Below are 24,003 nucleotides of genomic sequence, written 5' to 3'. Positions count from 1 at the left end.
ACAGAGGTTTGGCTAGTAGTCAAGGGGAAAAAAAAAAAAAGCTTATGGCATTTGGAAGAAGTGGCAGGCAACTCAGAAGAACTGCAAGAGTGTTGTGAAGTTATGTGGAGAGAGAAAATCAGAAGGGCCAAAGCCTAAGTAGAACTTAGTCTGGCTATCGGTGTAATAGACAATAAAAATGTTTCTCTGGATATATTAATAACAAAAGGAGGGCTAAGGAGTATTACCACCCTTTCTTGGATGTGAGATGGAAACATAGTGACAAAGGAAAGACTATCTAATGCCTTCACTGCCTCAAGTCTATAATAACAAGACCAGTTGTTTTCCAGGTATCCAGCCTCCTGATCTGGAAGACAGGGACAGAGAGCAGGCTCCCATAACCCAAGGGGAAACGGTCAGTGACCTGATGCACCACTCCGACACACAGATAAGCCAATGGGACCAGATGGGATCCACCAAAGGGTATTGAAGAAGCCAGTGGGAAACGCTCACCAAGCCACATTCCATTGTTTACCAGCAGTTCTGGTTACAGGGGAAAGGCCCGGGTACCTGGAGCCTGACAAATGTGACACTCATCTACAAGAAGGGCCAGAAGGACAATTCAGAGGCCTGTCAGCCCAACCCTGGTGCCAGGGAAGGTCATGGAGCAGCTCATTCTGAGTGTCTCCATGACCTTCTCATGGCATGTGCAGGGATCAGGCCCAACCAGCACAAACATGGGTTTGTGAAAGGCAGGTCCTGCTTGACTAACCTCATCTCCATCGACAGCAAAGTAACCTGCCTGGTGGATGAGGAAAAGACTGTGGATATTGTTTACCTGGACTTCAGTAAAACCTTTGACATTGTTTCTCACAGCACTCTCCTGAAAAAACTGGCTGCTCAATGTGTGGAAGAGCGCACTGTTTGGCGGGTAAAAAAAAAAGCAAAAAAACCCCAGATTGGTAAAAAAAAGTCAGGAAGCAGCACTTTGCAAAGAGAGAACAGTCAATGCAATGTATTTGTTGGATTTGGACTAAAAGATGGAAAACTGAACATATGTACCCTTCAGTAAAAATCTAAAGATGTTTTCAGGAACTAAAGCTGAGAAATAAAAAAGAAAATCAAAATGTACTATAGGTTTTTCTTTAAGTATGTGTATAGGAACTACAGTTGTTGAGGCAGAATAGTCAGGTATTTTTGTCTGGTAAATAAATGCTACAGCAGTTATAACTAATCTAAATATCAATACCATTTGAGAAAGCACCACATGATATTATACTGCAGAAAGTGGGGTTAGTGGAATGGCTGGAAGGTGTGCTGTGTAAGGAATTCACTAAAAATGAATTTCAGTTTTAAACACTGATTTTTGCAATTGTGCTCATGTGGTGTAATAATTAGTAACTATGGCATAAAGGCAGGAATAGTCTAATGAAATTCCATGCTGGAACTGCCTACTTAGAATGCAGCAGGTATAAAATACATGGAAATCAGAATTATCTTACTTGTTAGAACAGCAGAAACATAAAGTTGATATACTAAAAATCAACACACATTTTTCCTGGAAAATCACTGATGATCGGTGGTTTTCAGGATAAATTTGATCATCAGAGGATGAAAGCTTTTGCTGTGCTGATTGAACTCAGTTTCTACACGAGCAATCAACATGGCCTTACCATTAAAGACTGATTCTGATGAGGCCTGACAGAGAGAAAAAAAAAATTTACAAATAACCTTGGTAGCATTTTAAATTGAAGTTGTACACTACTATGGGTTACTTTGTTCAAGAAGCCAGAAAAGGCTCAATGAAATACCAGAATCACAACTCTCTCAGCACACACCTGAAGGAGCTTTGTTCCAAACACAAATGCTAAGAAAACCTTAGCATAAAAAATATCACTTGGCATCACCTGTAGCTCTGTAATATTAGATTGCAAGTGAGAAGGTATAGAAAGTCTGAGCTCTGACAATACACAAACGTTACTCAAACTACACAATTTTAAATTTCCACTTCCAAGGAAAGCCCTTCTTTATGGAATTATGTCAATCATTGTTCAAAAAACAGCTGGCTAACAAGTACAGTAGTTCTGATAGTCAAATACAAAACAAAATATGTGTTAAAATTTTTTTCCTACTTAAATAATTGTATGGAAAACTATAAAACTGTAAACTTTTTATTAAAAATATACAAGTTTAGTAAATAAGAGCAAACAAGATCTTACTTGAAGAAACTTCAATATTCTAAAGATTTCATAACTTAAATTGACTGGAAAGGGGGTGTGTATATCCAAATACTGATATAAACAACTCTGTTTAACATAAAATAATTTAATAATTTTTAAAAGCTAGCATTCACATCTACCTTCAAAATTCTATGCTGCTTAAGAACCAGACTATTACCCAAAACGAACAGTGAAACTTTACCTCTGAAATGGCTACTTGGCTCTATATAACTTTATATTTAATGGTTCCTTCTATTTATTGTTTTGGAGTGGATGAGACAGGGGTCCAAATTTCAGAATGGCTAAGCATTACATGACTGTTACTAGAAGAGGGAGAAAATAATGACACAGATGTTATTTGTTATTAGAGAAAGGTACTTCATACTAAATGAATTTCATCAAAATCAAAGTATTTAAAATAAATTTTAACTGAATTAACAAAAATGTGTGAAAAGTTTTGGTGTACTTGTTTGCTTTCAGCACATATAGGTGGGTCCTAGCATTATCTAGTCTGTATTTAACAGAGTTAGAGATCCTTATCTGTGGTTAAAATATTAAACTAAAACATCCATTAATCCAACACAATTATCCACTGTTTTCAGAAGAGTGAATAAAAATTACAAAGGTAAGATAGGATAATAGAGGAAGAATTTCCTTTTGAATGGTTTGTATTTCAATGTTCATGCCACATGAGCTATAAATCAATTCTATCACTACAGCTTCAAAACACAAGTCCTCAGGACAATTTCACATCTGCTTTTCATACAGGTGAGGGGAATCCTACCTTAGTACAATATTCACCAACTTGACATTTTTATCCTTCCAGTACTGCAGATTAAACTCACTTGAAAAGCTGCAATCCTGCAAAGTTACCAGTAAAGATAATATGCTGGAAAATGTTGAATTTTAATCTGCTTAAGCATATGGGCACTTTTTACTCCATGCCTTCACTGCTTGTAGTCTGTAAAGTCTCCAAATGCTAAGACTCAGGAGGAAACATAAAGGGGTAGGTTTGAGTTTTCTTGCCAAATTCTGACCATTGACTTTTTAGAAGTACCCACAGAACAGTGCACTTTGTAGAATTCCTAGGATCAGTTAGGGAAGCATTCCAGCAAAAAGGAAAAAAGAAGTGTCCTATGGATGGTCAATGTAAGACTTCAGTTAACATTTAAATAAGCACAGCTTCTTACTATGGAGAAAATCCTTTTATCTTCACTGGCTTCATTAACTTCCCTACGAGACTACATCTGGATATAGACTTGCTTATCCATGACCATAATATCTTCTTCCAAAAAAAAAAAAATTAAAAGTAAGATTCAGTGAATATGTAAATACAGCTCACTTTTGCAGTTACTAAAATTCTTCAGTAATGTCAATATGGTTAAGAAATCACACTTAAGCCCTACTAGAATGTGCCATAACTTACAGTAAACTTGAGAGCATCATTTTGAGTTTCTTTTGAAGGTGCTCTCATTTTGATTTGTAAATAAGTACACCCTAATACAAAATATACTGTCTGCAAAACAGAAACAAGCTTGATGACAAAGTAAATTTGACTTTTATTTAAAGCAAATGCCAGTGTTTTGTAATGTCCAGTGAGCAGGTAAGTTTTGATTTCATTGAATAACCTTAAGGTTGAAAAAGGGGAACCTACTAATCTACCTGACAGCAGTCAGATATCACTGCAGGAGGAATTTAAGACATCTGATGTCTTTGTATAAAAGTGCAAAATGTGAAACTGAGGCAGAGAGCTCTCTGCCAACAAACTTCAAATCAGGCATGAACCAGACTACAGTTAACAACGGTATTTTTGATAGGGGAATATAAACTCACTACGTCATTTGAAACCCTTTTAACTGATTTGCAAGTTAAAAATAAACACAGTAAGCTGTGTGAGAAGACAGCAAGAACATTATTGAACAAGATTGCATATGAGAAGTATTCAGCTACAAGGTGATTTAATACCAATGATGTGATGTTCTTAAACACCCACAGAACAAATTTTCTTGATGATGTCATGCTACTTATTACTAGATTATTTCCAAAAAATGTTTCAAGCCTGGTGTCCAGGAATTCTCTTGAACAGTGTGCTGCAACTACTGTCCTAGAAACAAGGTCTGCTGAGGAAAGAAATTTGTATTCTTAGGGAGGGAGCTTTGGGGTATGAAGATGACCTGGAAGCCACTGTTTCATACTATAACAATCTGGATAATTGGAAATAACAATTACTTTAATTATCAAACATTAATTTTCATAGTAATTTTAATGGGTAATGGTAAGAGCTTTGTTAAGCAATAAATACATTATATGCCATTTGACTAAACCGAAACATCGGCATGTAGCACTTAATATGTTTTGCTCTCAAAATTTCAAAGGCAGTCAGAGCACTCTGCATTTGTAGAAATCTATCACAAGCCATTCAGCATTTAACAAGATACTAAACCTACCTTCTGTGACAATTCTATCAGAGAACATTTTGTTTTTAGATCTGTCTTCACAAGGGTCATAGCTTAGAGATGGGACTGAAAACTGAACACCATGGCCTGGTAGCCTGCTTTCCTTAACTAAAGTAAGGAAATCTTCAAAAGCAGTGGTACTGAAATCTTTCTTCCCTATTAAATGAGCAGGAACAGATGTACCCTTTTCATTAAGGAAAAGCAAGGAAGATGCTTTTATAGATCACTCATTAGATTCATAGACCAAAAGAAAGATCAGGCTGAATGTTATGGCACTCATCTGAAGTCTCAGATTCAAGGAAAAGAGCACCATGATTAAAATAACACTGTGGGACTTTCTCCCTTGACTCTGCTTTTATCAGTCAATCTTTGTAGTAAAGGAAAAGTGGGCATCCTCCAGAAAACAAACATGGATTGAAATACTGGTAATGGGTATGGAGAGCAAAAAATAAATTGAAAGGATGTAACTGAACTGACAGTCTTCCTGTCTGATCATGGAACAAGAAAGGAACCAATGAGAGCGCTACCGTAAAAATATAGCTAAACCAATTTATACACCATTATGTACACCTTTTAACAAAAATATTAGCAGAATGTAATAAGAGAAAAGAGAAAAAATATCTTTATGGAGTTGGTTTTCTACTGTCAGGTTCACAGCAAGCTGTTAACTCCCACAGCTGTGGAATTTAGAAGCAATCTATTACTTCCCCTGAAGAGAGCTGACTAAACCAACCAGACTGCAACTTAGGCCACTGAGCTTATCTGAAAAAAAAAAAAATTCTCCAGCATATAAACAACGTGAAATATAAATTATTTAGAATTATATTGTTTATCATAAGAATTACCTACATTTTCATTTGTTTATCATAAGAATTACCTACATTTTCATTTCTAGCACAGGTTAAAATAAGCAATTTGCTAAAAAATGCAAGTGGTTAGGTAAGGACTCACATAGTTGCAAAATTTTGTTCCTCAAATCTACTAACAGTAAAAGTAATGAACAGAATCCGCAGAAGTACTGCAATATGGAAAAAAACCTCAATACGATGAGAGCATACAAGTAAACTGAAACTGAAGCTCTTTTGACACAAAGTAAACTGTCTGAATTAGTGCATAACATCTTTAACAGCTCCTCTCAGGAGGATAGGAGCATACTAACCTCAACTTTTTTCACCCCTGACATTTAAAAGTCAGCCTTTGGTCCAACTATGAATGAGTTTGTATATGACAAGAACAATGATCAGTAGAACATTTTACCTCCTCCTTAGGCCTTAAGATTTGTGTAAAAGAGGTGAGACAAACAAGATTGGCATATATATATATATATATATATATATATATATATATCACACACATTGTTACAATTCCAAATACGTTAATGATTGGCTGTACTGGGTCTGGCTGAGACAGAGCTAATTTTCTTCACAGCAGCCCTCGAAGGGCTGTGCTTTGTATTGGTAGCTGGAAAGGCGCTGGTAACACACCAGTCCTTGGCTACTGCTAAGCAGTGCCAGCACAGTGCTCAACAATGTCTCTCTAAAATTCCCCCGCACCAGCAGGCTGGGGTTGGGCAGGATCCTGGGAGAGGAGACAGGCAGAACAGCTGAGCCAAAGTGACTCCCATACCATATGGTATTAGATCAGCAATACAAGCCAAGAGAAGAGAGGAGGGGGAAGGGGGCTTTCCTTATTTATGACACGTCTTCTGGAGCAAACTATAGGCATGCTGAAGCCCCACTACTCAGGAAGTGGCCAGACACTACCTACTGATGGGATCTTTTGGTTTCCTTTGGTTCCATGTGTGGACTATGCTTTTGCTTTAATAAACTGCCCTTATCTTGACCCAAAATTTATTTCTTCAATCTTATTTTCTTTTTCCTGTTCTGCTGAGGAGGGGAGTGTCAGAGTGGTTTGGTGGGCACCTGGTGTTCAGCCAGGACCATCCCACTATACTGGGATAAAACAGTGGGATTATTTTTTTTAGAATTATACAATGGCATGGAAACTCACAGATGTCAGGAAAATAACAGTGCAGCTAAACTTGATGCAACTAAGTTTCAAGAAACACATAGAAATTAGCTTCCTAGGGGTACCAAAAGCCTTAAACATTTCTTCACAGAATTCCACAAGTGGCCTATCTGGAGAGGTACACTGGTGTTATCTACCCTTGCACAGAGGAGATGTAGAAAGAGAAAAAAGTACTGAGTATGTCACCTTTCAGTTCTCTATCACTTCCCATTGAAATGTTGGTGTCAGGACTCTCACAGCTTGTTGATGCTGAACTCCTGAAGAGAGATGGACTGCATGAAAGGCTGTCTGCCAGTAACATCCACAGCAGTGAGACTATTAATTTTAATTTGCCATTAAGGTCTTAGACAGAGAGAGAGAAAAAAGATCATACTAATGCCTCAGCTGTTGCATTTGACATCATATTTTCAGTAACTGAAGCACCATCAGTGTTGTGTGAACTTGCAAGGGAAACCTGAATTCTGAACCCACTGTACCAGACCTACTATGAAGCCAAATCAATGATATCAATTCAAAATGTAGGAACATGCAAACCAATCCCAAATCTGCTTAAGCAGTACTGCAGACTCTCACTCTAGCTTTCATCAAGAGAAGTATCTGTCTTAGACTAGTAGGTACCTTCAAAGAGATCTCAACAAGTTAGAGAGCTGGGCAATCACCAACCATATGAGGTTTAACACTGTAAAGTGCCAGATTCTGCACCTGGGATGGGACAACCCTGCATGTACACACAGACTGAGGAATGAGAGGCTGGAGAGCAACTCTGAGGAAAGGGACCTGGGGGTCCTGGTCAGCAGAAAACTGCACATGAGTCAGCAGTGCCCTGGCAGCCAGGAGGGCCAATCCTGTCCTGTGGGGCACCAGGCATAGCATGGCCAGCTGGGCAAGGGAGGGGATTGTCCTGCTCTGCTCTGAGCTGGGGCAGCCTCACCTCGAGTGCTGGGGCAGTTTTGGGTGCCACAATATAGAGAAGACATTAAGACATTAAGACATGAGAGAGTGTCCAAAACAAGGCCACAAGGATGGTCAAGAGAGGAAGCCTTATGAGGAGCTGCTGAGGTCACTTGGTCTGTTCAACCTGGAGAAGAGGAGACTGAGGGGAGATCTCATTGCATCATCAATATCCTCACAGAGGGAAGAGGAGGGGCAGACACCGATCTCTTCACTCTCATGACCAGTGACAGAAATTGAGGAAATGACATGAAGCTGAGTCAGGGGAGGTTTAGGATGGATATCCATGGAAAGGGTGGTTGAACACTGGAAGAGGCTCCTCAGGGAAGTGATCACAGCATGAAGCCTGTCTGAATTCAAGAAGCATTTGCACAACATTCCAGAGCACAGGCTGTGACCCTTGGGGTGTCCTGCACAAGGCCAGGCATTGGACTTGATGATCCTGATGGGTCCCTTCCAACTCAGCACACTCTATGATTCTGTGATTCTTCATATTAAGTAATTATTCTCAATATATGAGGGAAATCTAGGCTTCATTTCTGGAACATGAGAAAAATAATTTCTTACAGGGGAGAGAACCTACCTAAGGGACCTCAGCTAAGCCTGGACTGCACAGAAACATTAGCATTCATTGCTTATTATAAAAAAAACAGTACATGCAGTTACAGGGAGTAGTACTGCAACACAGCATTTATTCCATATATGATTCACATTTTTCAACCTGGACAATTGAGACTCAAATCTGTAAAAACACCTCATAAAAAAAAACCCTTAAAAATAAATTTATAGAAAATTATATGCTAGAAAAATTTCCGCTGGCCTTTTTTCCAACTCGATTTCTAACAGCTTCATCTCTAAAGGTATTAGTTTTGAGCAAGAGTATTGTTAACACTCCCATAGAGCCAGAAAATTACTGCAACAAATTGAGAGAATGCCTAGGATGGCATATATTACATTAAAAAAAAGAAGTCTAGACTTTGCCTCCTTTTAACTGGATGCTGTCTTTTTGGGTAATGTAACTCCATATTTTAGTATATGGCCACTACTTATGTCTTCATATTTAGGGCTGCACATGAATACAGCTTTAAAACTGAGCATGAATTCCTGTTTTACTCTAACACAGAGTTCTCCTCTGAATAGTCACTGCCACCTTCCAAAGTTTGTCTTTTAATGACTTTTTAATTGGAAACTTATAAAGGAACGAAAACACAATTTCCCATCAGCAACAACATTTTTCATTGTTAAAAACTTCTTGCAAAACACTATGTAGTGGAAAAGAGCAGACCATGCCTAATTTGTGTATTGGCAATTTATTCTACCAAAGAGGCTCTACATAATATAATCTTTATATCCAGTTGCCAAGAAATAATTTCCAATCAAATGTCAATTTAATTAAACAATACTCTTCCTTCCCTGATTTTACATAGATACAACTTCTCTGAGAAGCAAGAAAGCAAAATTTGAGTCTCACAATGTATCTTCCTTATTCTTCAAAATGCAGGCACCTAGTGTATCAGAATGACTACTGCTAGGTAACAGAACATGTACCGTCACAGTCATTACCCAAAGAAATACCAAACACTGTCCATCTTGCTTAGATTGTTACCTTTGTGCATTCAATTAATTCTTTCCCAATCACAGTTATGACTATTAGGAAGAATAGTGTAAGACTGCATTCATTACCTGGTCAGAAAAAGACTGCAAGGAAGAATAGAACTTTAGTTAAATATTTCTGAACTTCGGTTGCTACAAAATTGCTTTTTAGTCAACGCTATACCATCCCAAGTCAAACATGCTTTCTATTTCACTAGTACAAAGCATAATAACAAAATACTTCCAAAATAATATACATTTCTATTCTTAAAGGTAGTGAGTGATTTTATCTTAAAAAAAAAAAAAAACAGACACTCACAAGGTTTATTCAACATGGCATCGGAATGTGTCACTACCTTCATGCTCATCCAGGTGGTTATCAATTGATCCTTACCTGTATCACCTGGAAAAATGCTGTGGCAAATAAGATTACTAATGCTTTTCTAGAGCCAAAGCACAGTAAAATTCAGCAAAACACATGGATCTCATCTAGAAATACCATTTCCAAACCCTAGAAATTGAAAAATGATTGGGGATGTGCTGGTCATCCAAACTAGGAAAAGAATTAAAATAGAACCTATTTTTTATCTCCACCTTCTGGCAGGTTTTCATTATCTGGGCTCCCTGGCACAGCCTGACTTCAAAGAAAACTATCAGCAAGGTAATACAGTGGAATAAACTGAAAAGTCAAACAAAAAATAGCTACAAAATTTCTCAGTAAGAAATAAGAAAGTAACCAGGATGAAATACAAAACAGTGGCTGAGAGGGAAAGGAAAACACAAGATGACTCAGAAAAAGACTGACAATTCAGAAATACATTTTATGTCTTTACTGAATGTACACAATACTAAGAAACGCTAATAGTACATTAGACTATACAGCTTTTACATGGTATTTTTATATGCTTTTCTATTGTTTTTATGCTTTCCTCATCTGTTTTCATAATGATTTTTTTTTGTAATTACCCACATTTACCAGATTCCATGGTCATCTGAAGTAATCCATCAAGCGCACTGGAAAGCAGACTTGTACTGGATACCTTTAGGTGACTTAATATGACAGGCACACATTGGTATTCCAAAAATAAGGCCTTCCCTTCTTCTGTCTTCAAGTCTACACGAAGGGACTCAAATGCCTGAGCCAGGTAATCCACTGAAAATATCAGAATACAGGCAATAAAACTTCTATAATCATTGTTTCATTAAGCCATGTGAACAACTATCTGACAGCTACCATGGCAGATACACACTTAAAAGTTAAATAGTTGAAAATATTACATTTACTTTTTATTAGAAGACAACCTCTGCCTATTTTTATTCCTTAACAATCCATTGTGAGTGGAGAAAAATATCTACAATTCATATGCTTAAGAAAAATACACTTATAAAAGTAAAGTCCTGCAAATATTTTGTTAAAGAGGAAAGAAAATACAAGCTCACATAGTTTGAGACAATGTTGGTTTCAACATCTGGGAAACCTCTATTAAGGGAGTCAGTGGCTGATTTGTCTGAGTGAGAGCAATTATTTTCATGAGAGCAACTAGTCCCATTCCTTCTATAAAAAGCTGTAGTTTCAGTATAAACATTTTATATTCTCATCCATTCTGAGAAATTATACAAAGGGTGTAGATTAAGGGAACCAATCTATTTTCTTAACTTCCTGCTGTCAAATCTTCCTCAGTATCTTGGAATTGGCATTGATCATCTGGAGCACAGAAAATTAAGTAGAAGGAAACAATTTATCCTAGTGCATAAATTTAACTAGGGTGCCATCTGCTGGATACTGACATTTGGAAGGAGTGAGGACATATGTTCAAACCAAATCTGCTATTTTATCACCAGATCATTAGTGCCATGTGGTCAGAGTGATGAAAATTCATACACGGTGATATCTGACATATGTTTAACAACAGATCATATTTTCTGTGCTACAGCAGCCAGCAGTACAAAGCAACCATGAAAAGCTAAACTGATTCATTCTAATCAGGAGTGTTCATCTGCTTAGGGTAAATCAGTCCCTGCAATGACTAGTTTTTTCTTTCAATTCTTCTTGCATTGTTTTTATCAAACATTCCTAGAATGTGAGTATCAATTTGAGACTAATTATCATGCTTCTCCAAAATATGTTGACTGAAATAGTTCCCTCCAACAGCTGGAACACTGCGTTAGATCATGAATGTCTTCCACCATATTTTATTCCTGTGTTTACAATAAATACTCACAATATAAATATTGCACATGTCATTAAGCATAAAAACATACTAATCTGCTTAAACATCTAATCCAGAAGCACGACTTCCGTGAATAAAAACTCTATTCATTATTTATGCATTGAAAATATTTGGCATTCCTGTTTTGTGTCAATCAGGGTGTCACAGATAGTACCAATTTTGTGACGTGGACCTCTGCTGTCTAAGAAATGCCCCAAAATTTAACATATTTCATGGAAGAGACTAAAAGAATCAGGTGCCAAAGTAGGCATCTGATTTTGACATTTTTGCACAGTATTTCAGGAGTACCTTGAAAATTAACATCTCTGTAACCTGTATCAATCTCTTTGTGTTATTCACAAAAGAAACATGTTACTTATAAAGGTATTTTAAAATACAAACCATTCTGAGAAAAAATGGTAGCAAAAATAGAAACATGGAAAAATTCAGGTTGGAATCTAGTCCAACCTTCCTGTTGAAAGCAGAACCATCTCTGAGGTTAGGTTAGATTGCTCAGTTGTAACCCCACTAAAAAATTATTTGCTATCAAAATGATCCATGCTTTTAAAATGTCTTTGAAAGGGGAAAAATAAGTGATTAGTACCACAAAGAGTTGGAAAAGAGTTATAGAGATGTTTGCTCTTATGCTATTCTAGTAAAATTTATTCTTGCAGAAAATCCCAGTTATGCAGACATGCAGTACTGCTAAGTTGCTGCAGGTGAGCAGCAATCACATCTTACACCTGCTCTTAACAGTACAGAATTACTTTTCTGCCTGACTTCCATAAAAAAAGGATCTGCAACACCTTGTTCCCCGCTTCTCCTGAAGAAAGATAAGACTTTATAACTGAAGGTAGCAGTTAACAAATCAGCTGAGAGAAAAATTATCTTATTCTGTGAGTTGTATTTTCCACATCTTTTCTCACACTGTCCAGACACAATCTGATTTGTGTAATCTCACAGTGTCTACTTTGAAACCTTTATCTTCTCCCCCCTCTTCAGAAATGCTGACTTGTCTGACAAGTCATCACATTAAAAAGCCACATAAATTCTAACATAAAATGAATAACAGCAAGAGTCATACTTGTATATTTTGCTTCACAATACTCAAGTAAAATCACTTTTCATTAATAAAACATAATAGACTCCACAGTATCATTAAAATGCTATTTGTCCAGGCACATGACTGAAATAGCTAAATTAATGTAAAAAAAAATCTTGACTTACCTTGTTTCACTGTTTTAAGCACAATCAAAGTTGACAGAAACCTCAGAGGCATACAGAAACTCTTAAAGAAAGCTGCTGACTTTGATTTACTTTCTGTAGGCTGTTCAGAAGAACTGTGTGGGTTTCCCTTACTCACTATGCCTTTGAAGATATCCTCACCAAGTCTCCTCATGGTTGATCTCATTGTTGTGTGCTGCTTCAAAGAGTGCATGCAGTTAGTGCAAGCATTAAACCTTGACATACATATGTTCTCCATGCAATTAAATGTTAAATTGCAAATGCTTTGACCATGTATAGGAATATAATCAGTATAGGAGATACTGCTTTGTTTCAAAAGCTGTTGAACAATATTAACATGGTGCCTTAACACACACTTCAGCAAGAGACTAATTAGTGAGGGTCCTGGATACTCTGACATTATTTAAGTTGCCTCTGGTTCCAGAAAAAGCTTATTTATGCAGAAATATTTCCACAGAATCAAACTTCACAATATACTTGTTTAAAATATAGTCACTTATTAGAACTAAACCCAACATCTTACTATTGTATTGAATTTAAACTCAGGATATTTACCAAGTTTCTAGCATTTGATTTAGCAAATGAACATTGACAGCACTATGTTGGGTCTTTACAGTATGACAACTTTTTCTTTCTTATATTGCTAAATATTTTCTTAAGGTAGTCTGGTCAAAAAGAGCAAGGAATGTCTTGTGGTTAGACAACAAGCAGAGGACAGAAAAATCAACATTTCTTCACTGCTTTGCCACTCACTTCCATCACTTTCAACAAATCTCATTCTCATAAATTACACAATAAAATAATTGCCTTCTCTGGTGCAAGTTTTGTTAATACATATGCAAAAATATAGCTTCAGATGTGCTTAGACATCACAAAAGAGATCACATACATAGGGAAACTACATTTAGCTACACAGTGCAAAATTTAAATTTAACTTGAAAAAGAATTTGCTTTTCATTTGCCACTTTCTATGGTCAACACTATGAATTTATGTTTTACAAAGACAGCAGTTTCTTTTCTATATGCTGCCTGACAACATCAATTTTTCATATGTATTTAATATGCAAGATCCATTAATATCTTCCATGATTTTTTTTTAAATTCTGCATGAGGACTACTTGTTTTACCTGTATATCAGTGTCTAACTGTCTTATAGACCAGTAAATAAATTTAATCACAGGCATGTGCAGTTTAGGATTCACATGTGGCATCCAGTGGAGTTGCTCAGCAGCTATAGGCAAAAGCTGCAAAAATATACAAAAATAGAATTACATGCAGTATATGAACTATTCTGTAATTTAAATGTAAGTGAAAAACAAACAAACAAACCTCCTAACTTTCTCTTTGAGTTTATCAGATTACATATGCAAATATTCCCTGGGCAGATCCAGTACACTTAACAGAATTATATGCATACACAGGTTTTAAATTTTACATAGGTTTACATGTGGGAGAAGAGATACCTGTGAGCTCAATCTCAGTAAATCCAATCACAGTGCCTATAGATCTTTTATATGAATAAATACAACAAAGTGAATTTTCCGAACACATCACCAATTTCTAAATCTTGGTATCAAAAGAAAAAACAACAGATATGTTGAAATACAGCATAGCATCACCTTTTGTTGGTGATAAATAGAAATTTTAGTATCTAAACAGGCATAAAAATATTTTAAATTTGACCTATTGATCTCCTTAAAACACTGTATCACACATAATATGCAAGGAAGCTATCACCTCACAGAAGTCACTTGACATAAAATGCTGAAGCTCTTACGTTGAGAGAGAATACCATATTTTTTTTAATTAAAAATTATCTTATGCTTTACAAATGACAAATTATTATTATTATATCTCACTGCTGGAATGAATATTGACTTATTAAAAATTATTTTGTTTTAATTGCATGCTGATCTGTTACACTCTCAGAATGATTTAAGAGACAGCGAAATCTGAAAACATTAATACAAGCAAACAACCCAAACCCCTTTACCTTCATACACTTTTCCTGAGTACAGGGGTTCTTTGAGCTCTGGGTAACCCTAGGTTTATGACTGTCCTCTCTCTCTTCTTGTGTTTTTATTTTGCTAAGATGCTGGTCAGAGATCCAATCCATAAGATAAGTTAAGAGCTCATAGACTTGTGAATTCAATGGTAGCTGTAATATATTCACATCATCAAATATTTCAGCTTTCAATTTAATGCTTTTTCTAAGTGAAAACAGTAACAGACTGAAATACAGGAGAGTACATTAGCTATGGAAAATTATGCATAATAGAAAGGATGAGAATTTTATGCCTGATAAAATCTGAGAGGTGAGTTACTGTAGTGTGAGCTTGAGGAAAATGGATTCAAGCAGACAGTGATCTTGAACAGGTCATGTGTGCTCTGCTGGCTCTTGTACCGAGGGTTTGAGAAGCCTGTATAGTATGAATGGAACTGTAACTTACAGCATCTCTGAGAAAGGTAAACTGTATGCAGATCAAAGGTTGGAAGGTGGCAGTCCTGACTGGGAGACCACTGTACATCAAGGAGTCAGAGATCCACACCACAGTTACCTCGAGCAGTCTGTGCTGTGCTGCACAGATCAACCAAATGCACAGTTTATCCTGTGCTTGGCTGCAGGATAAACTCAGGCAGCTCCCTCTTGGTACTGCTGATCCTGCCTGGCCTTGGCCTTGTCTAAAAGGGCAACAAATTCTTCTCCCATGAACGTCCTTCATGAACAGAGCTGTTTTCTTGCAAGAAAATGATATACATGTTGAGTGGCCAGAAAGGAGGGGCTTCTTTCAATGGACAGGCTCTGCTCAGCATGCCCTGGGAAAAGTCCACCAGGGCTCCATTTGATGCTACAAAAACACAACATTCCCAGCATCTAAATAGACACAAGATTTACTCATTCTCTATATTCCTCCTCTTACTCTGTTTTATTTTAATAGGTATTTAATGAAGCCAATTGTTGTCAGTCTTTCTTACAAAGACCCAGAAGGAACCCTGCAGTGTTTCTTTCTCTTTCTCTCACACCTCACTCCCCAGTGCAAAACAAACACCTATTGTGATGATTTCTGGGTGTGAAAAACATATGCCCATAATTTATTTTGTACTTGATCAAATAGTAGTAAAACAGCTTGGAAAAAAATTCACAAAGAATCACTGCACTTTATAATTCTGCACAAATGAAATACAGGAGAAAACAAGTCTTTAAAGTCCTTCACATGGGGAAATTCTTATTTCAATACACTAGACCTGTTTTGTTTCATTTCATGCAATCCACTATTGATAAATTTAACTGGGTAACTAGTATTGCTTAAAAAAAGAACAAAGACTTAATGAAACTCTCATCTTGGCTCTACTAAATTGCAATGAAACACTCTACAAAAGAAATCCAGAGATACCTGAAGACAGGCTGCATGAACAATTCCCTTAAGACCTCAAAACTTTTATCTACTTTCAGATAACTCTTTTCCTCTTCACTCAGAACTGTAACTACTGACACTATTTGTATTTCATGTGCAACTGAAGTATGCTAAAACCTATATGAAGAGAATTTGTTGGCTATATATAGACAGCACAGTTTTAAGGCATTCACTGTAGATCAATTAGACAGGGTGGTGTGAATATCTTTCTCATTTCACAGTTTACCTCTAGCTGTAAAAAAAGCATAACCAGCTGGGAGATGCTGGCAGAGTAATACCATAAATGGAACTACATGGAGACAGAAACAATTTCATTAAGTGATGTAAGAAGGTTTTTTAAGGAAAAAAAATGATTGTTTTGGAAATGTGAATGAACGCCGCATTTAATATTTGTTCTTCGCTAAAGATTATTTCTCAAAAAAATAATAGAAGTATACCACTTTTGGTTTAGGAAGATTAAGGTTCTTTATTGGATACTTCTGAAAGACTACTTTTTACCTGGTGTTATTCATAAGGACAGTGCTGTACTGTAGCAGTAACCAGAATGAGTCTAAGATTTGTTCTGACACAGCAAAAGAAACCTGGGACAGTGGATGGAGGTTACAATTCTAATTGGCAGATGAAAGATAACATGAGGAGGAAAACTTGCCATATAAATAAAAATATACACATACACATAAGCAATATGAAATCCATTACATACTTTTAGCAACAAAGTTAACTCTTTGTTAAGTGTGGGTTTTCCCCCAATATAATCTGTTTCTCTTCTTAGTGTAACTCATAAAATAAAATCAGAAGCTACATTTTGCAATTTCTAGCAGATGCACAGAGAACCTTACACTGCCTAATGTCTTCCAAATTAAAAGATTCAAGACTTCTGCTTAACTCTTACCGTAGCAGTTCTTGATTTTGCCATCACTTTTTCCTTTTTCACAGGTTTGCCTTCTTTCATCACTTGACACAAATCATTAGATTTCCGTACCTCTGAAAATTCATGCTTCCTCTAAACAAAATGTAACAATGAATTATATTTCACTGGTTACTTATAAAAGCAGGTACGTGTAAGAACAAACCTTACTTGTAGATTTTCTAAACGAGCTTTTGCTTTTCGTGCTTGACCTTCCAACTTCTTGTTCAACTCGGTTACATCACTTAACTGAAAGAAGCAGAAAATATTGAACTGTCCGTAAATTCAAAACTCACATCTTGGTTTAATTATCTATACTGAAGAAACAATGTTTTTGAGCAACTAAATTATTTAAGTTTTTTCTTATTAGCATGAAAAGTGATAGAAACAAAATTATCATCCACCTCCCTCAACAATTACAGAATCACAGACTGGTTGAGATTTAAGAGCACCTCTGGAAAACATCTGGTCCAACCCCCAGCTCAAGCTGTGCCAGGCAGAACTGGCTGCTATGTCCACACAGCTTTTGAATAGTTCCAAGGTGTTAGACTCTTATCACCTCTGTGGGCAACCTGTTCCAGGGTAAGTAGGACAGCAGCAGTATCTCCTTGTTGACCTGCAGCCCAACCTTTCAGATTGCAGGGGAAGGATAAGCACTACAATGACACTCTAGATATACAGGTACTTCACATTTGATTACTTTTCATGAAGTGACAAAAATGCACAAATTCAAGAATGTTATTGTAGTCTTGTTAATGGGGAAGGTGGTTATTGACCATGCTAAAAACCAGTTTGCTTGGTGAGAAAAGATCAGGAAAACTGCAACCTCCATTTAAGTAAACATAAACCCATGCTTTATCCATACAACAATAAACAGCATGATCATCACAGAAGCCTCAGTTTGCACAGAAATGCAAAGATTTTACAATGAGAAGAAATAACAAGACAGATGGGCTGCATCAGAACCATCAGCATCCTAGGAATTAGGTCTGGACCTTCTTAAGGGAAAGAATAAGGCTCTGCTGTCGATTTTTATTGTATTCAGATTATCAGAACATTAATTAGGTCAATGAATAAACAATGCTCAAATAATTTAGATAATTTGTGTATCACCATTTTAGATCAGACTGAACAGTCAAGTGAGACAAATTCCTACTCTATGCATTACTATGAAACACACCATTCTAGTTTTACAAATTGAGAAAATATTACTTTCATTAAAATTTGCAAAAATAACTGAAAATACTGATGAAACACAAAGTTAGAAATAAATATTCTATTTTTTATTTAATAGAATCAGCATAGCAATTTGGCACAGCAAATGTGCACAGGGTGGATTCCATTATGTCCATTTATATTCCATATAAAATATTTTCTCTCCATCCATTCTCAATGGACTTTCCCTTCCTAACAATTAGCTGTTGCTAGTGAGTCAGTGGAATAAATCCTACTTCTTTTTTATACTGTAAAAGGTCAGAAAGGCTAAATTTCAAGTAATACAAACAGGTGAGGAAAATACTTTCAGTCATTCATACAATTCTTGTCTTAGAGAAACAAAAGGTCAGTAATTTTGCAAACTCAAGATGCTCAAACATTTAAAATTGTTGGCTGTAACTTGCAGAAGCATTTATGACAGGAAATAATTAAGTTTACCTGCTTTCTTAAAGAGTCATTCACATCCCTCAAGCTGTCAAATGACAACTTCAGCCTCCTATTTTCTTTAGTTATTTCTCTCAAGGCTTCTGTCAGCTGCTTAACTTCTGCCTCATGTTGCTGTAGAAATACCAAATTTAAGAACATGTTTGAAAAGAGACTATTCTAGAAACAACAAGTTCCAGTTAAGTGTTAAAAGAGTTGGCCAAACTTTCTAACATGAAGTTCCTCATGTCCAAATTTGCATGTTTAGTCAGCAGTGAGAAAAACAAGCTCTGTACTGCCTATTAAGAAGGATCTGTGCAGAAACTGAGAGCAACATGCACAGCCTATAGCTCCTACTGCTGCCTATTCTACCCAGACCAACTATATACATGTATACTTCTCAAACAATTCAGATGTGGGATGCATTTGTGAACTAAAAGCAATGACAAAGCTTTTATTACAGCTCACTCTTCCAAATATTTACAAAAAGCTTGTGACTGTGTTTTGAGGTTCTAACTCATGTTTCTGGCTTTGCTTACTCTGAATCACACAGAGTAAGAAACTAATCCTATGCCTTGTAGAGACTGGGTCTCTGGTTTACAACACAAACATATGAATTATTAGTACCACCTGCATATCCACTGTCATTCATCTCTTACCCCTGAAATTTGTTTCATATTTAATCTTCTCTGGACCTTAGATTTAAGTACCTCAGATTTGGGAAAATAGCAAGGTTTTATTTTACTGAAGATATTCCCACTTTCACTTCTCCCCTTCCATGAATTCTCTCTTCTTCACTACTCTTTCCTTCCACACCCCCAAAGTTAGGCTGGTCTTCCTCTGAACTTTTTGAGTCTTTGTTTGCTAGTACTCTCTGCAATGGTGTTATGTCATAAGATCTCAATGTGTCTTAAAGCATTCCCAAGGAAATCCACTGCAACTACAGCGAATGCAATGGTACTCATTTAACTTACACACAATTACAGGTGGACCACATTTTTTTTCTCTAATATTGGTCACATAGCTTTCATTATTTTACCAAAAAATTACCTCCTTTTTCTAACTTGTAACTGGAAAATGTACTACACATCGGACAAGTAAATGCACCATTATGAAGCAGAAGTTATATAAAAACTCTAGCAGTATTGTTCAGTACTTTTTATTTAAATCTTTCCTTCGGGGATTTCAAGCACTTCAAAGAAGTAAGCAGGATTTCCAGCAAACATGTGATGGCTTAAGATAACTACAAATGAGTAAAGGGCATATAGTGCAATATCCATATTAAATATACTATTTCACCTCTTTTATAGCTTCAATTTTTGTGTGAACTTCTTCCTCAACACCTCTTATTTTAGCCAAAGCTGCTTCGTGTTGCAAAAACAATGCTTCTTGTTCTGTTAGACAACGCTCTCGTTTCTGCAGTTGCAGAGCATACTCCTGCTGTGCTGAACTTTCTCTCTGTATCAAGAAAAAAAATGTTAAAGTACTTTAAAAACCCATATGAAGTTTCCCAAATTAGGCTGAATTCAAAATTTTGTCCTAGAGATAGTTTAGCTCTTTGTTAAATTATAGTTCCACAAGAGCTTACTATACAAAGTATCCTGACAGCCACCTGTGTTCAGTTTCCTCCCACATTAACCCAAAGACCTCCATGTGCATTGGAATGGCTCAGCCTCCCAAAATGCAAAATTCAACTCCACACTGTTGCTCCATAAAATTAAACTTTGGCTTTTGCTCCAAAATATTTAGATAATGGTTTTAACTGTAAGACAGAACAGAGTCTGACGTGACTGTCTATGTTGAACACTAGATTAATGATATTGTTTCTTCAACTAGTGAGAAGCATCCCTGAAAAAGCAGCGAAGAAAAAAAGAGATACAAAATTATTTTTATCTCATCTATTGGAAAAGACAATTATGGCGGGGAATCCAGCAGAAGCTTAGGAACTATTACAGAGTAAAACCACGCAGGAGGTTCTTCTATTAGTAGCCTAAACCCGCTGGGGATGAAATAGTGGGATGAAGAGAGGGATTTTGGAGGAGGCCATGAAGGCAAGCGCTTTGGAATGCCTAGAGAACAGTTTCAGATGTTCTCAAGAGAAGCAATGGTTGTGAGTGCTTCCTTCTACTCACACAGTGTGTCACGAGACAGTCTTGGATGTAGAAACACTGTGTTCCAACTCCCTCAAGCTGAATCTGCCCACCTATCCATCTACCTGGTCTACCCAAAATTCAAGTCAAAGCATCATTACTGAATCACTGAATTAATCTAGGGAAAGAGGCAGATGAAGACACAGATTTAGGATAAAAGTAACTGTGATTAATATACAGTAATAGTAAAAAATAATAGTTTTAGTATAAGTTTTACTATATAAGTAATTTCAGTTTTCTGTCCCAAAATTGAGAATATTCATAGTATTATTCAACAAAAATTTGAAGGTGATTCCAGTTCCTACCTGGAGCTTCTGATGTATGACAAATAATTCATCATAAATGTGACTGATGTGAGGTGGTATTAAACCTTCCCTATTGCATGCCTGAGCACCAGGTCCATGCACAATTTTCTTTAAAAAACCATGGTTGATAATTTGGTCCATGTTTTCTTGAGTATTTGCAGCCAAATGAGATGGTAAAGTGAGGCCTGTGGACATGGAAAAAAATGCATTTTACATTAAAAAATCAGTCCTAGCTAAATATTGATATGATAGTTCTATAAAACTAGCAAAAATGTGTTCTAGGAATTCAGAGTTACAAGCAGAGAGAGATGTATCAGAATGTGAAAGTAATCTAAAGAATTACAGAAATTTGTTTAAAGTTCTTGTTCCATGATTTAATCAAACTGATCAAGAATCAACAGTTTTATAAGTAAAACTATGCCCTCCACTGCAATATAGAAATCCCAGAGATATTTGTATGGAATCTATGTACAGACTGAATCGTGTCACCAAAATCTTTTATTATTTTTGTAAGGGCTTCAGGCAAGTGATTTGCTGCTGATTAGACCTTAGGGTGACATCTAAGTAAACAGGACAAGACTTAAGAAACTACTGGATGCCACATGAGAAAATAATGTTAGTATTGCTTCAAGTATGTCTGAACCTTCTAAAACAATTCCAAAGTAAGTACTCATGTGAAAGATAAAATCCCCACATTAAAATACATTTTAGGTGACTAGTGTATTTCTGAATTGAACAGAAATACACTTACTAGGAAGTTTTTTAAGTTACATGTTATACTTCACAGAGAGTTATAAGAATGTATAAAATGAAATTTTTATTACCTGTTCCTGTGTTTATAGCTGTATTTTGAATTGCATCAGTTTCAGAGCAAATAATGCTGTTTTCTTCTACTTCCAGACCACTTGTACCACAAAAATAATCTTGCTCATCATCAAAACTAAAAATACAAAAGAGCACTAACTCTAAATTACTCAATTCCTTTCTAACATGATACATAACAGAGACTGAAACAAGTCTGTATAAAAAGGCAAACGTTGCTTAATGTAAGACTTTGATATTTTACTGATAACAAATAGCAGAGTTAAATCATTTGGATGAAAGGTATTACTCACAAATCTCAACCACAGAAATTACACGTTGCTGACTTAAAAGTTGTTACAATAACTAGGCTTTTCATGCTGTAAGCACATGTAAGTAACAGGTAAAACCAACACTCTTCTCTCGCCACAAACCACAAAACTCCTGGAGAACTAAAAATACAACTCCCCTTTTTAAATTATATTTTCCTGTTTGGTGTAAAATAGCCCTTAAAAGAGATTTCCTGGCATTTGGAATTGAATTATCTCTAAATAAACATAAATCTGTTTATCAGTCTGGGCCATTAGCTTTCCTACTAGTTAATTTTTTAATCACCTAGTTAAGTTTATGTCATTCCTGTATCGTCTTAGCAATTCCAACGTACACAGATTAGATTAGAAAGTGAAACAATATTCCTCATCAAAATCAGCATCCTCATTATCACATAAGTTAGCTACAAACAGTTTTTTACTTAACAAGAAAACAAGAAACTTAAAACAACTTTTTCACAGTCCAAATACATGTGTTTTATTTGTGGTTTTATGAGGAAAAGAAAAGGGAAATAAAAACAGCTCCTACCAATCCCAGTTTTTCAAATTTTTTTGGAAATCACTAGATCTGATGCTCTTCTCTCTTCTATTTTCAGTAAATTCTGACTCTAAGGAACAAATTGACAAAGAAATAGTTATATTTTTCAGTGAGCTGTCAGTTCCACCTGAAATATATAAAATTGCAACAATTTTATTTCACTTTTGAGAAGCTGACATTAAGAAATCAATAAGGACTTATTAGAAGTACTTGCCATGTAGTCCATGTAGGTTTAAGAACCAAAACCACCACTGATGCAGCCTGATGAATAATGAACTTAATTATAACAGCTTAAGGCATAGTAAGAATTATTTAGCTTTCACATATGATTTGTCTTTCTGAAATTTTAAGCTTCTCTGCCTATAGAAATTTTTCTGTAACTCAAGTCTGACAAATACATTGATTTAGCCAGCTGTCTCCATGCACCAGTTTCTGAAAGAGACCAAATGTGTTCTAAATATTAAACATTTATGTATCTTTAAATTAAAGCTAAATACATGCATTATGAAGTAGACTGCTACCAACTAATTCAAACAAGACTTAAAGACAAACAGGCTGTGAACCACTGCTCCAAAACATCCTTTGCGCTCTTCACTTGTTAACATTCCCAGGCTGGCTCCCAGGTATCACAACCCCGATCAAGATTACCTATCTATTTAAAATGAGAAAATACAAAACTAAATAAATTTAGGAACAAGGCAGCTTTAGTATATGTTTTCCCTGTAAAAGATATCAAAACACCATTGCTTTGTATTACCTTTGTAAACTAGGGAGCTTCTGCTTTTACATTTGGTATGCAATGCTCCCGAGAGGCAATCCTGTAAGAAAGCACAAAACCATTGCCCTCCAGTCAGAGTTTTCATAGAAAAAAGTATGACACAATTTACTGGTTTAACAGTTAAACTGTCACACTTTGTGACAGAATTCTTACTGTCAGAATTCTTACTGTGACAGAATTCAAACTACTGCCTTTGGGAGGGGAGAGAGGGGGTTTTCTAAATACATAAATGTAAATGGTCCTCATATTGACATAAAGAGGCAAATATATTACAGTCTAATAACAAAATACTCATAGTGTTCTATGTTAGAATATTTGAGAAACTATAAACACTATGTTACAGTCTTCACTGTAACACAAAATAAAGGCATGAAAGTAGATAGGTAATCATGGAAACAGTGCCATCTACCTTCATATCTAGGCTTTTTATGCCAAAGTTTCCTACTGTACTTTTTCTTAC

The 24,003-nt window shown here is 36.0% G+C and overlaps 1 protein-coding gene across 5 annotated transcripts in view; it reads right to left on the bottom strand.

Moving 5' to 3' along the window:
* CCDC138 (coiled-coil domain containing 138) overlaps positions 1–23,692 on the bottom strand; it is a 30,572-nt gene extending 6,880 nt beyond the window's left edge. The window contains exons 1-12 of one of the 5 annotated variants that reach the window (XM_038154914.1): positions 23,523–23,692; positions 22,757–22,835; positions 21,922–22,037; positions 21,098–21,282; positions 19,942–20,100; positions 18,658–18,777; positions 17,176–17,253; positions 16,990–17,100; positions 14,675–14,839; positions 13,809–13,925; positions 12,664–12,859; positions 9,812–10,379 (exon numbers count right to left, since the gene is read on the bottom strand). In XM_038154914.1, coding sequence (XP_038010842.1) covers positions 10,189–10,379; positions 12,664–12,859; positions 13,809–13,925; positions 14,675–14,839; positions 16,990–17,100; positions 17,176–17,253; positions 18,658–18,777; positions 19,942–20,100; positions 21,098–21,282; positions 21,922–22,037; positions 22,757–22,835; positions 23,523–23,628 — 1,623 coding nt within the window. In that variant the 5' untranslated portion in view covers positions 23,629–23,692 and the 3' untranslated portion in view covers positions 9,812–10,188. Of the gene's footprint in view, positions 1–9,811; positions 10,380–12,663; positions 12,860–13,808; positions 13,926–14,674; positions 14,840–16,989; positions 17,101–17,175; positions 17,254–18,657; positions 18,778–19,941; positions 20,101–21,097; positions 21,293–21,921; positions 22,038–22,756; positions 22,836–23,522 lie in introns of those variants that run through there. The other 4 variants (XM_038154921.1, XM_038154926.1, XM_038154933.1 and 1 more) reach the window with 4 other exon arrangements.
* Positions 23,693–24,003: the final 311 nt, after the last annotated feature.

The sequence above is a fragment of the Motacilla alba genome, chromosome 1, assembly GCF_015832195.1.
Source record: "Motacilla alba alba isolate MOTALB_02 chromosome 1, Motacilla_alba_V1.0_pri, whole genome shotgun sequence".
NCBI lineage: Eukaryota > Metazoa > Chordata > Aves > Passeriformes > Motacillidae > Motacilla > Motacilla alba.
Note: the sequence above shows the minus strand (reverse complement) of the source record. Positions and strands in the feature narration are given on the sequence as shown.